General features: G+C 43.8%; 1 protein-coding gene across 6 annotated transcripts in view; it reads right to left on the bottom strand.

Annotated features, from left to right (window-relative positions):
* RNFT2 (ring finger protein, transmembrane 2) overlaps positions 1–13,571 on the bottom strand; it is a 46,971-nt gene that overhangs the window by 25,215 nt on the left and 8,185 nt on the right. For all 6 annotated transcript variants that reach the window (XM_019539347.1, XM_019539352.1, XM_019539351.1 and 3 more), the window contains 3 exons: positions 12,868–12,944; positions 8,950–9,050; positions 5,519–5,672 (listed from right to left, as the gene is read on the bottom strand). In XM_019539347.1, coding sequence (XP_019394892.1) covers positions 5,519–5,672; positions 8,950–9,050; positions 12,868–12,944 — 332 coding nt within the window. The remainder of the gene's footprint in view (positions 1–5,518; positions 5,673–8,949; positions 9,051–12,867; positions 12,945–13,571) is intronic.

Here is a 13,571-nt window from a genome sequence, read left to right as displayed (position 1 = left end):
AGCATTACATGGTATAGTCATGTAAACAGCACTGGCACAACTAATTCCTCTTGCACCTGGTTACATGCACAAGGCGGAATATAGTTTTTAAAAACACCGAAGAGACTTTGAAGCATCTGTAGGATGAGATCCATTTGTATCATGCATCTGTAAAGCAACAGGATTTGGATGGCACAGACCGCACCATGCATCATTAGAAGTCAAAGTCTAGCACATTTTACTATGTTCATAAGCTACCTGCCAGTCATCCTTTGCTATCACCAGTGCTTTGAGCACCAAAAGATCCATTATCTCTAATGCCTAAGGCATGAGGCTCTTCATTATTAGTCCTAGACTAAGTGACTGGAAGCCTCTGCTTTGAACAGAAACAAACACCCTCCAATAGTAGTTCCCTATAGCACACCTCAGAGCAGCTAAAAAGAGCATTCAGCTCTCTGTGGATAATATAGTTTACAATCCTCCAGTAATTTGCATCTTAAAACATTCAAAGCATCTTGTTACACTCTCCACCCATTAATAAGCATTGCATCCCCCACTACTATGCTGTAGCCATGAAAGGAATGGTAAATACAACTTATTTCAATAACCAACACCAGGCAAGGATTTTGGGAAGGAAGCAAGCAGGTCTCTTGCTTGGTCTCTTGAAGGCTCAGATTAAGTGTAGTGTATTTAGCTCACAAATACAAGAAGAGCAAGCATCAAGGTGGCAGACTGAAACACAAACTTTTGTCTATTTAAGGTTATCACTTAAATAGACAACTAGCACTTTAAGTACATTGTCTTGACAAATTCTGATCAAGATATTTACAATCTCATTTGAAAAAATATGGAGACCTCCAACATCACAATGGGAGACCTCCAGCAGGCAATGGGAGAGCCCCTGCACCCCCAAGCACCACTGGGAGTAACAAAGAATAATGGCCATAAGTTGACTGAGGGTAGATTCAGGCTAGATATCAAGAGGCACTACTTCATAGTCAGGGCGGCTAGGAGCTGGAACTAACTTGCAAGGGAAGTGGTGCTTGCCCCTACCCTAGGGGTCTTCAAAAGGAGGCTAGACAACCACCTAGTCAGGACTGTTTGACTCCAGCATCCTTTCTTGCCCATGGCAGGGGGTCAGACTTGATGATCTGCTTCTGCCCCTATCAACTATGAAACTATGAAATCACACTGCCTCAATAAAACTAAGCTGCGACTTCAGTGTAGTGAAGACCTGTATCTACGCAGTAACCAGTAGCACTTCTTAGAACATCCTAGACTTTTCTTGGAAACTGCTCATCTAAGTATGATCCTGCCCAATTTTGTTAAATCAGAATAGATCACAGGCCAAACTGGCTTGATGGGCAGGGAGCTCAGTGGGGTAACAACATAAAACCAGAACAAAGTGGCAGGCAGCAACAGCCTTAGATGTCTAAGGACAGAATGGCCATCACCCACCATCTAAGACAAAAAGGGACTTAAAAAATATATCAGAGAAATATCACTATCAAGAAAAAGGTATTAAAAATGAAGCATCTGTGCTCTGAGCCATTATAGACCCTTGACAGATGTGATCTTACCAGCCTCCCACTGTAGCTGCAAATAAAGACTCAGTCTCTTTCATCTCCCCCGACAAGGATTAATGAGTACTTGGGATAGCTCTCAGACGAGCAAGCAAAGGCTGTGAACCTTTTCCAGTGCTGCAATTTATCTTGGGAAGACTATTCACATCACTTTTTTTTTTCCAAGCTGGATTATGCTCTGACCCACCACATTAATCTCCCAAAATAAAATAATAATAATAATAGAAGAAAAAAAAAAGAACCTGGACAATTGCCAGAGATAAATTAATAACCATCTCGAATAGCCCTGCTGCACAGGGACAAACTGCTCAACTCCCCTGCCACCCATGTCATTTGTAAGCAAAACTATTTCTGGTTTAGATGTTCCCTTTAAGTGCTCTGCCCAAGACTTTCAGTGATATTAATGTTAACATTTTGCAATGCTATAGCACTTTTATTCCTAAAGGCTGACAAACATCTTCTTCATGAAACTTAACTGATATGCAAACTAAATGTACTATGATCACCACGAAACTTAAGACACCTCTGAGGTGGGACATGACGGCTTCCTGTGTGCTGTTAAAAGACATTAGACAGCAGCTTAAGAAAGTGCTAGAAAAAGGCCAAAAGGATAAAAATGATCTATAATTTATCTGCACTGATTTAATAATTTCATTTAAGAGCGTGACTTTCTACTGAAGTGGAAGGAGTGCCCAAATACTGTGGCTGCCACGTCTGAATAAAGATGCTCTTATCCTTTTGACTCAAGTGGTTAGCTGAAAACTTGGGGACTTGCCATCTGTTTTACTAAGCAGGAGCAAGCTGTAGTGGAGTCAGGCTTTTCTCTGATGTAGTTTTGTCTACTGCCACAGAATGTACACAAATGTACACAGCCTTATTTTCCTGAATACAGAAAGAACTGGACGACCAGTTTTCCTGCTCACCAAACCAACCTCTCTCAGCCAGCACCTCATTCTCCAAAGCTTACCCTTTCTCTAGGCTTTTCTCTGGGTTGTGCTACTATCTGCATGTTCAGGCTCTATTTTACTACATTCTCTTTTTCCATGTGCAGTTCTTCTTGCTTCTCTCCCTCCACCAACACCTTCTCCAAAACAGATTTTGCAAAGCCTCTTCAGTGAGACGGTTCAAAATCCAGAGTAAACTTGTAGTGGCATCTATTCAACTGTCCCTTACAGGTATCTTAAAAACAGAGGCTCCAAAGAGGTTTAACTGAACCAATACCAGTTTAGATCAAGTGTCAGCAACCTACAACCTATGGGTAGATCTGACTTGCAAATATGGGCTTTGGTACCATGCAACACCTTCTGCAGTCACTCTTTGTAGGGGGGGGTGTGCTTCGCTGTACCCACCACCTCCTGGCATCGGGACTGCTTCCCTGTAGCTAATATTCACTCATCTGAGGGCTGCACGCGTCCGGTTCGCCTGCCATGACTTTGATTGTAATCCGGTTCAGTGTTGTTTGTCCAGCATGTATCAGTCCAAAAGTGAGACTCCATGACTCTTGGGGTCCCGTGTCGATGAGGGCTCCTCCACCCCTACATCCTTGCCCATGCCACCGGTGCGTGGCTGCCTATCTAGGTCGGCCACACAATAAGGTCTCTCTCAAATTAATCCCAAAAAAAAGGAAAACAAGAAGGGTCAACACAAACTGGTACGGCCAGGGACTCTTCAGAGCTTGGGGCCCGCTTCAATCCTCCTCGGACGTCCTCCGCTCTTTCCCTGTACGCCGTGGGGTTGAAACCCCTTTTCCCAACTCCCCAGGAGTTCTTCAGCCCTCCCTAGGGCTCCTCGCGACCGCTTGATCCTTTACTGGCGAAGCAGCGATCTCATAGTCCGTGCCTGCCCCTCTATTACAGTCTATATGGTAGCCGAGCCTACCAGGTTCCAGCCGCTCCCGGCGGCCTCCCACAGTCCGCGGCCTCGCTGGGCTGGTTGCCCGGGGTCACAAACCCCGCAGGGGCTTACCCTTGTGCCAGAAAGTCTGACCACGTTTCAGGACAGTGCGCATCTGCACGAGCTTGCTCCCGCTGGTGTCCGCTTCCCCGCTGGGCTCTTCTGGTTCCGCCGCCCCTCTTCCTGACACCGGCGTCTCTTTTAGGTCGGCCCTCGCCATCTGGGCCCCTCCTTCCTCCGTGCACCTGGAAGAGGTGTGTTCTTGCCCTGCTCTGTGTCTGAGTGCAGGATTTTAGCGCGGTTGTGCCGGCGCGGAGGCCTCGGAGCCCACCGGCTCCTTCTCTCCCTCACACTCTTCTCATGCCGATGTGGGGATGAATGCCAGCTGCAGTAACAGAGTGATAGTACCCGCCCTCCTCCAACCCAGGGTGGGTCATTCTGGCCTACAGCCAGAAAAGGTCGCCTAACCCTGGTTTAACTGTGTTCTTTTCCTTATGGAAATAAGCTATACAGGCAGAAGGCACCTTTAGATGGATAGATAGATATGTAACTGTGGACATAGGAAAGTGTTCTGTGTTAACTGTATTTGTGAGAGGCAAGGCCAGCTGCATCGTTGGAATAGAGTTAGACTAGCTGCTTTCGAATGAAAGACATTTTTCTTCAGGTCTAAGAAGAAAAGCTAGTACAGCAACAGTCATGTGCTGGCTTTTCTTCTCACACTTGAAGGAGAATGTCTTGCATTTCAAGGCCTGCCTAACTCTACCCCAACCAGGCAGTTAGTCCTATATTTTATTGAACTAAAGAAATTGTCTAAATTGCTTTATATTGCCTAAAGAAATCCTTGCTTCTCACATAATTCCGGGATCATCATGGTTACAATATCATTCTAACACTACCTTAACTGTACTAGCACAGATAAATTGGTATAGTTTGTATGCGCAGACAAGCCTATAGGGAAATAAAGTTTTTTTTTTCAGCTGGAACTTGCCCAGAACACTAGGGTTAACATACCTAACTTTGGAAAGAAAAAGAAGTGCTACAGATCTGCAATAAACACAAGAGATCAGAACCAACATTTCACATAACACTCAAGAAGTAGCAACATAGTGCACTCTAATTATGTTAGAGTTCAATTCTGACTCTGAGGCAAGAAAACTAGTGCCTCTGAAAATCAGCCCTTGAAGGTCTCAAGCTGACTATCCAAAATTAGAAACTAATTTTATTATTAAAGTGAAACATTCATCTGTCAAAATGAGATCCCAGATATAACAACACAGAAATCTTGCACTAACAAATTAAGTTTATAAATTGGAATTGAGTCTAAATATGGAGTGAACCTTGCTAATTTAGTTTCAGTCCAGGCCAAGCAAGGCTGGAAGAGTTCTTGGAAGTCAGATTTAATAAAGTAGAGGGTGAGGGAAAGAACAGGGGGAAAAGATAATTTTATCTGATGCTAAAATTTTTAAAACATTTCTATCACTTCCACAATGACTCAAACTATTATTTAACCAAAGGCTGCCTGTTTTTCCCTAAAAATTTCAAACTTTGCAACATGCAAAGCCTGCAATTTAACCAGCTCTGCTGCATACATACACAAAGGAAAATCAGAGTGTTTTAATAATGTGATGTACTGTCAGTTATACAGCTAAGGGTATTCAAGAAAATATGTGATTTTTGTCTTTATAATCTACTATATTTATCTTTGGGGTAGAGGACAGCTGGTCCACAAAGTGTAGTTTAGGCAAACTGCCCATTGCCTGTAGAAAGAAACAGTGTTGTATACTTATGCTTTGCAGCTGGATTATGGCTTCATATCTTCTTTTCCCTTTCTGGGGGGAAAGTATAACTCCTGAAAGCAGGGAAGGAGCAGTCTTGACAATCCCCTCAACAGTGACTTTTTATCAGGTCCTTACATGTTGTGCAGGAGAGGCAGCTTTCCTTGCATGGTGCACCCCCTGGCAAGGACCAAGCAAATTCTGGACACAAACTAAAAGAATGTTTTCATTTGGTGGTTCCAGTCAAGCAAAGATCAGGAGAAAAGCAGAAAGTAAAAGTCCTTTTACCTTTGATTTGACAGCCAGAATGATTTTAGGCAGGGCAACAATCAGGCATTTCAATGCAATGGTGAAATACTTCAGTACAAAGTCTGTGATCCCCACAATCCACATCAGGTCAAAGAAATCCAGCCTCTCCAGACTGGGTTTCAAAAAAATAAGGCTGAAAAGCATAACAAAATCCACACGTCAATGAATGGTACATATCATGTGCACTTCAACAAAACAAACTTAGCTCCAGTATGAGGACAGGGTCTGGGACTCCACCAAACTTGAACACAAGCTATTAAGGGGAATAAGGTCATGAAGGCCATATTTGTCCTGTTACCCCTCTGCGTCTCTTACCCACACCTGTTCTTATCCAGTCCCACAAAGGTCATCAGATTTAGATTTGCCTACTTTCACTGAGGAAACCTGTCATCCACAAACCTACTGTAAGAGTTAACACCTGCACCCAGGCTGAAAATAGACCCTTCTCTCCATCCAAAAGCAGCAATTTTGGTCTGTAGCCTTGCCCTGTCAATTCTGTTCCTGAAAGCTACCTAAATCTCTCCATCTTTATTGAGAGGAATGACCTGAGACGCGTGCTATGCTGTAGTCCATGTCATTGGTAGTTGTGACTCAGTGGGTGTATCTACATGTTCAAGTAATGCGCCATAGTTATTGCGCATTAAGTTTAGTACTTGGATAACCAAGTACTAAATTAATGTGCAGTAACTGGTGCTATGGCACAGTAGCACCGATTCACAGGATTTTACAGACGCTAACTGCGCAGTAACCAAATACTACTGTGCAGTAGCATAGTAGCACAGGTTTTGCCTGGCATGCTACTGCACAGTGTTATTAGGCTCTGCGCAGTTAGCGTCTCATGTAGAAACACCCAGCAGGAACAGCAGGGACCAATTCAAGACCATCAAGCTCTGCTAACCAGTCCCAAAGGCAGATTCTGGCAAAAAGCAAAATTAGTCCAGCTGCAGCATTTTCCCCCCAGTACCAAGCTGCTCATGCATGTAAAACAGGCAGGTAAAAAGGGCATCACAGTATTTGTTATGGAAGAATACTCAGGACTATTGTGCATGGTATGACAGTACTGGGACAGGGGCTCATGCACTTTAGGAACAGACTAAGATCTTGATAGCAGAAATCAACATTTCCTGTATTTCATTAAGCACAAATTAATGGGATGTGGGCAACGGTGGGGCAGCAGGGCCCACCATGCAGACTCTGCAATGGCAAAAGCCCCAAAGGCAGCAGAACCAGCAGGGGTCTGTAACACAGACTCTAATAACTGGATTCCAGAGTACTGCCTAAGGGGTGGGGGCTCTTTGTGCACTGCAGAGCCCAGCAGTTCACACAGAACAGTAAGGTGCCAGGCACAGGTGGGGAAGCATGGTAGCACAACTCCTCTGATCTCCTACCACAATTTGAGCCAGGGTCACCTTAGGATATACAAGTGCACTCCAGATGTGGGCTAAGATAGCATGTACAGAGCAGCAGCAGAAAGATACCTTCCCTTTTTTCTTCTCCAAAGTTCAGCATCTGATACTGGGCACTACTTGATTATCTGCTCCAAGAGTGGAAGTATAAAGTTTCAGTACTTCATGTAATCATGGTTTGGGAACCACTGCACTAACTGTGCAATCAAAACCGTCTTTACCAGTTAGAAGAGGCTTCTTTTCAATATTACTGTCTACCAGTGTCTCCTGAGAAAAGCAAAAGCCTAACTAAAAGAAAAACCCAATACCAAAAGCCTGAGCATGAAATTAAAATACTCACAACACTGGCACAGCACAACAGGTAAAATTAAATCCTAAAAACAGAAACAAAATCAGAGACATAAGGACTAAGTGTAGGCTAGAAACAAACAAAACACCCCAGAAAATAAAGAAACACATACATTTAAAAATGGTAAGAAATAAAAAATAAATAGCAGGTTCTAAGCTTAGAAACTTCCCCTGTCAAAGATATTGGGCCCCTACGCTGGAAGGGAGACCCTGCCCACATGCAGGAAGCCAGTGGGGCTCTATGGAGTTGCTTGAAGGATATGGGCTTTGATGTGAACTCTTTCCCAGCATTTTTAATATATTTATTCTAGGCTCTTGAGAGCAACACTGTCCTGTCTAAGCAAAGCAACACAACCTTCCAATTGTACTGAAACGCTTCTATTTAGCCTGATATTCCTTAAGTCTGTCAAGCCTCATCAGCTGCCCCACATTCCCATCTTGTCTTCCAGATGGCCCTGCTTCCAAGTGCTACACTAAACAGTCTCCTTGCTGCCGTCTGTCGCCCTGCCCTTCTCCTCTGTCTGTTTTTCCTATTCCATACCCACCCAATCCTTTCCATCACCAGTCCCTGAATAACACCTTTCCCCAACACTTCCCAGAGCCCCCTAGATTTCCGTTTGCACTATCCTTTATGTTCCAAACATATGGGTGTAATATTACTTTGAACTCATACTTTATTATTTTTAAATAAAATAATGCAGAGTGGAAGGGGTTAATATAAAATCCCCGCCCCCCCCCCGCCAAGCAGCAGTTACTTCCAAGCACTGCCAGCAATAAATTCGGTTTATTGAAAGTAAATTCAGCAGTGTACAACAGTGCTACCACTCAACAAAAATCTGACTTGGGTGAGAGGAGGTAGGTGACAATAGAAGAACCATCAAAATTAGAGGCGAAAGGAACATACGTGTAAGAGAGCTAGACTACTGCTGCTCATTGGTTGTAGGATTGTTCCTTGTATTGCATTGCATTATTCAGTGATTGTTTTCCGTGTGGCATTTCATAACAGAACACACCCAATTGCCACTGACAATTATTCCACAGGGGCATGGATGTTAACTGTCAGACCAATTTTCCTAACAACTTCAGTTTGCTATTGCTCCATTTCACCTCATCTGTCCTAGTTTCATGCCCTGGCCTAACCTCAGCAATGCCTCTCCTTGTTTGGCATTAAATATCTCCCTCAGTGATTGTAATAAGTAGAGATGGACCCAAACCAGATTCCTGCATACAGGCATCTCTGAATTTTGGGAAGAAATGTGATTTGTATTTGTATTTAGAGCTTGGCCTGCTTTGCCCCATATGCAACCCCCCTATCCAAATGCTGGCAATAAAATGGATACAGATACAAACCTAAACATTATTACTTGGGTTCATCTCTGGTAACAGAGCAGAAGTCTAATATACAGTGATGCAAAGAAACCATTAGGGGAAGGGAAGAAAAAAAATCAATGGGTCAGTGTTCCCATCTGGCTCCAGCACCATGGCTCTCTGTCTGTCATCAATTACCCCATGACATATAGTCCTGGACTCCATGGGCAAAGGAGGTGTACAGACTATTTGCTGTGGGTCAGGGATACTCTCCCTCCCCCAGCCAATGCAAGAAGGTCTATTTTTACTTTCTATAATGCCAGCAAGTATGTTTTACCCTCTGCCCACCTGTTGTACAGCTGCTGAGAGTTGAATGTGTAAAGCAAGTAGAGGGTATTCCCAGTAAGGAAAGCCAAGATCCAGAAGATAATCAGCACTGACCTCTTCTCCTGAGCAAAAACAAGAAGCAGAGAAGACAATTTCAAAGTCTCCAGAGGACATACACATTATGCACCAAGCCTCTGACTGCTGAAAAATGTGAGGCCATCCCAAGGGACAAAGGCACACTTCTAAGCATTCAGTAATTAGTTATTTACATGGGAGTGAGACATAAATAGGCAGCCTTGTACAAACAGATAAACAGAGCCAGAGTCTGTCCTTTGTCAAACGGAGTTTCTCCAGTGAACACTGATGACATTACAGTGGTGAAAATGGAAGTGTAAACTCACAAAACACAGTTTTCAAAGGTAGGCCCCTAAACGGGACATCCAAATCTTGCACACAGTGTATTCTAGTTATGTGCATGCTGGATCAGCATATAATACACTTAACTGTGCAACACAACACCAGTCTCTGTTGTCTGGGGCTTCCACTGTAACAAATATTAGCAACCTGAACATCCACTAAGTACCTAAACCAATTAAGTTTATAGCATCTTTCAATTCCACTGTTTTGTAACTTTATTGAATGTCCCTGGACTGCATACTAACTGTAAACGTAACTGCCTAATTTGGAACTAACTGTACCATTTAACTGGGCCAGAAACAAAGGGAAGCAGCTAAAAGCTGCTATTAGAAGCCTTGAAAATGATGGGATATAGTTTTGCAACTGTTAATAACACAGCACTGACAGCATTGTAAGCAGTACTCCTTAAGTACACAGCACTGTCAAATCTGTGATATTAGTAGTCCCAAAACTAGCTATAGCCAGTTTCAGGACTGCTATCAGATGCTTTGAAAATGACAGGAGCTAGGCAGTTTCAAAGCTGTTAATACCTCAGCATTGACAGCACTGTAGACTAACAAGCATTAAGTTTGGATAAGTGCATACTCCAGATAAATGCACAGACACTGTTTTGGTTCTGGGCCTAATTACTTATACAGAGTATAACGTATATGCATTTAGCTTGACAAGCAGGTACAGAAATGCCAGTTTAACATGCTGTTGTACCACAGATCTGCGTTTTCACCTACCTCAGCTGGATCTGGATGGCCTTAAAAATAAAGGGACCACAACTGAAAATTGATAGACCCCAGTATTAAAAAGACTGATAGAGCCCACAATAGAGCCCAATATTATAAACAGCACACAATGCACACAGCATAGGTGGATATTGTTTGCTAGGAGGTTTCAGGATATTTGATTTCCAATTGAGAAACAGTTAAACAAAGCAACTTAAATTGTGTATTATGGGAGATATGAAATTCTATAAAACACATGAATCCAAAGATATTAGACCTGTGGTTCTCAACATTTTGAGATTCAGGGCACTCTCACAATTTTTTTGAATTTGGTGGCACCCCAGTTAAGAACCATTGTTGTGCTGCCTCAGCTTACCTTCCTGTTTCTCAACTGGGCTGCAGTTGCTACCATCACTGCTGTCATGTAAGAGTACCCCGCACACCTCATGCACAACCAGACAAGGGAGGCCTGCAGCCTGTGCACACATGACTGCCTCCATTAGGGTTATCTGATAAGCTTAAAGCAGGCAGGCTCACCCTCTCATGCCACAATCCTTTCCAGTCCAGCCCTACATGCTCCTCCTGGAAACAGGAGCATGTGGGACAGTTTCCCTGGCAGCAGAGGCAGAGCAGCAACCTAGAGATAGGATGCTTCTGCTGCCAGGTGGAGCTGTCCCACACATACCTGTTTCCAGGAGCTGTGTGTGGGATTGGACTGGGAAGAGCTGTAGCAGGAGCACGTACTCCTTCCTGCATTAGGGTTATTAGATGAACCAAATGGAGGCAGGAACGACTGCTTCTACTTTAGCCACTTCCCAGTTCAGCTTCAACATGTCTCCTGGAAACCAAGCCATGCAGAAAAGTTTCACCTGGCCACAGCCACAGCAGTACCAGTATGACAGCACCAGTGACAGGTTCTCACAGCAGCTAAAGGTGCATGGCACCCCAGGTGAAAACCACTGCATTAGACTACAAACATTTTTAGTAAACCCCTGAAAACTGCCTGTCTTGGGGCCAAAGAAAAGTAAAATTTTTGGAAGGAAATTCTACATCTGGATGGAAAAAAAAAGAGGAAAGATTTTTCTGGGAGGTTGATTTACTAAAAAGGACTAGCATCAGACCAGGTAGCCTGATAAACAGACCGCTCATAAAACAGTCCAAAGTGTAAAAGAAAGATATTTCATTATATGATGGTACAATTTATCCCTTCATTCCATATTTTATTATATTAATTTCCCTACTGCTTGTATATATAATTACCTATTTATGCCACTCACACATTATCGATACTTTAGCAGGGGTCAGCAATGATTTTGGGCAGAGGGCCAAAAACACTCACAGCCTCAACTTGTAAGATGTTGGTGTGCCAGGTGATGGCAGGGGAGCTGCAAGGGGCCTGATCCTTGTTGTGGTAGCACAGCCCCAGGCCCTTCTCCGCCATCTGCTCCAAGGTGTGTGCGCCAAGCAAAATGCCTTTGCGTGGCACACTCTGGCACCTGTGCCGGGGTTACCTACTAAGCTTATGCGAAGTGGCTAGTATTCACTTTGGATTTGGATTCAGATGATTTGGGGGAGAGCGATTCAATCCAGTGATTCAAATCACTGTCCCGAATTGATTTGGTCAAATCTCCATATCAAACAAGCCCCAAGCCCCGCCCACTTTTCCAGTCCTGTCAATGGCTGCCCTGCCCGGCCCCAGTACTTTAAAAATAAATAAACAAACAAACAAAAAAGGACTCCACACTCACCAGTTGCTGCCAGATTGGGGGGGGGAAATCCCTGCTGCCCCCCACTGTGTGCAGGGGCTCTGCCACAAGCCCCCAGAGGCCCTGACAGCCACTGCAGCAGACAGTGAGTGCAAGGCTTTTTTTTTTTGCTTTTTTTTTTTTTAAGTGCTGGGATGCTGGGGCTGGGTGGGGCAGCCACTGATGGGGCTGGGAGAGCGGACTGGGGTCAGGGGGTGCTCAGAGAGGCTGGGGAAGCAGGCAGGGGATGGGGCTTGGTAGGGTCCCCCCCCCATGGTCCTCTCCCTCCTCCTCCAGCCCCCACCCCACTTATTGGCACGGAGTCCAGGTCCAGCTCCCTGCAGCAAGTGGGAGCTGCCTGAATCTCTGAAGCTCTCCAAATCTTTTCCAAATTGATTCGGAGGCTTCAAATTGATTCAGACCTTTTTATTGGTCTCCCGATGAAATTTGGATTTGGAGATTCAGCCACCAAATCGCCTCTGAATTGAATTGGTGACTGAAACTTCGCACAGCCCTATTACCTACCCCTGTGTTACTGTATCGTCAATCCTGCATTGCAAGGGTATCAGTTCCTTTAGGAACCATGAGACCCAAAGAAGCCTACTGATTTGTTTACAAATAACAGGAATAGCAGGAGAGCATTTAAATATATTAAAAATAATATTTCTATAGCATGTTTCATTTGAAAATGTCTAAATACTCTGAAAACAATAATGAATCAAGTCTAACAGCATCCTGTTGGCATGTATATCGTCATTTCTGTTTTTATGTATGAGGCAAAGCCAGTCAGTGGCAAGCCCTGGAATAAAAATCAGTTATTTTTCATCCTCATGTTCTGACCACCGTATAGTGTCTCTTGAAAACCACGGATAGAGTGTGGGTGTGGCTATATGCACACACAAGGTCCATGGCCAGTTAGATTATTCATATACATTAAGAACTTTATACACATTAATTGTATGAGTTACATAATACAGTGACAAAGGTTTGACATCAGTGTAGTTATGCATATTCAAAACAATGTATTTCAGGAGCACAAAGGAACAAGGCACTGTACTCACTTTCAAAGCAACCTGTTCTCGGAGTGTTGAGTTGGCATATGCAAATGTGCTGGCCATACCAATGCACACAGCAATCCCTGCAAGGAAAGACACCTGTCAAAATGCCATAGGCCTGGGCAGGTGGGATCTAGACTGCAAAATTATGTTGCACTCAACATTTTAGGGTGTTTTGTTTTTTTTTTAAACAAACAGACTTGTGATTTCTGGCTATGGTAGGTGCTACTGCAGGATTACTGGCAACTAAGCTCGAGACCAAGGTTCATACAAGATTCACATTCAGGCCAAATGAACATGAAGCTGTCTGTCATGTCTGGTGGGTGTTGGCCCAGAATCACAAACTAATAAGCAGTTTGATACACATTCTGCACAAACGGCAGGCCCTATTCATAAGAGATCCAGAAGGGTGAAAGTTCTGCAGGTCTGGAATAGTAACAGGTTCTACAAATTGAAACAGAGGTGCACTGGCAAAGCTATGTAGGGAGACCAAGGGAGCAAAAGTAAGATGTTGACACACACAGTGTGTAATATACATTACCAGGAATATCGATAGAGGCCTGAAGGGCTTCAATTTCCATGTTATGCTTCCTCTGACTAGTGAGGTTAGCACTGTCACTTCCTTAAAAAGTGAAATTCACCAGATAGAACCCACTTGCATTTTTATATTTAAAGATTTGCAGACTGAAATTTCAAGGCCACCAGAATGC

Source organism: Crocodylus porosus, unplaced genomic scaffold (genome assembly GCF_001723895.1).
Source record: "Crocodylus porosus isolate Cpor-Errol unplaced genomic scaffold, CroPor_comp1, whole genome shotgun sequence".
NCBI lineage: Eukaryota > Metazoa > Chordata > Crocodylia > Crocodylidae > Crocodylus > Crocodylus porosus.
Note: the sequence above shows the minus strand (reverse complement) of the source record. Positions and strands in the feature narration are given on the sequence as shown.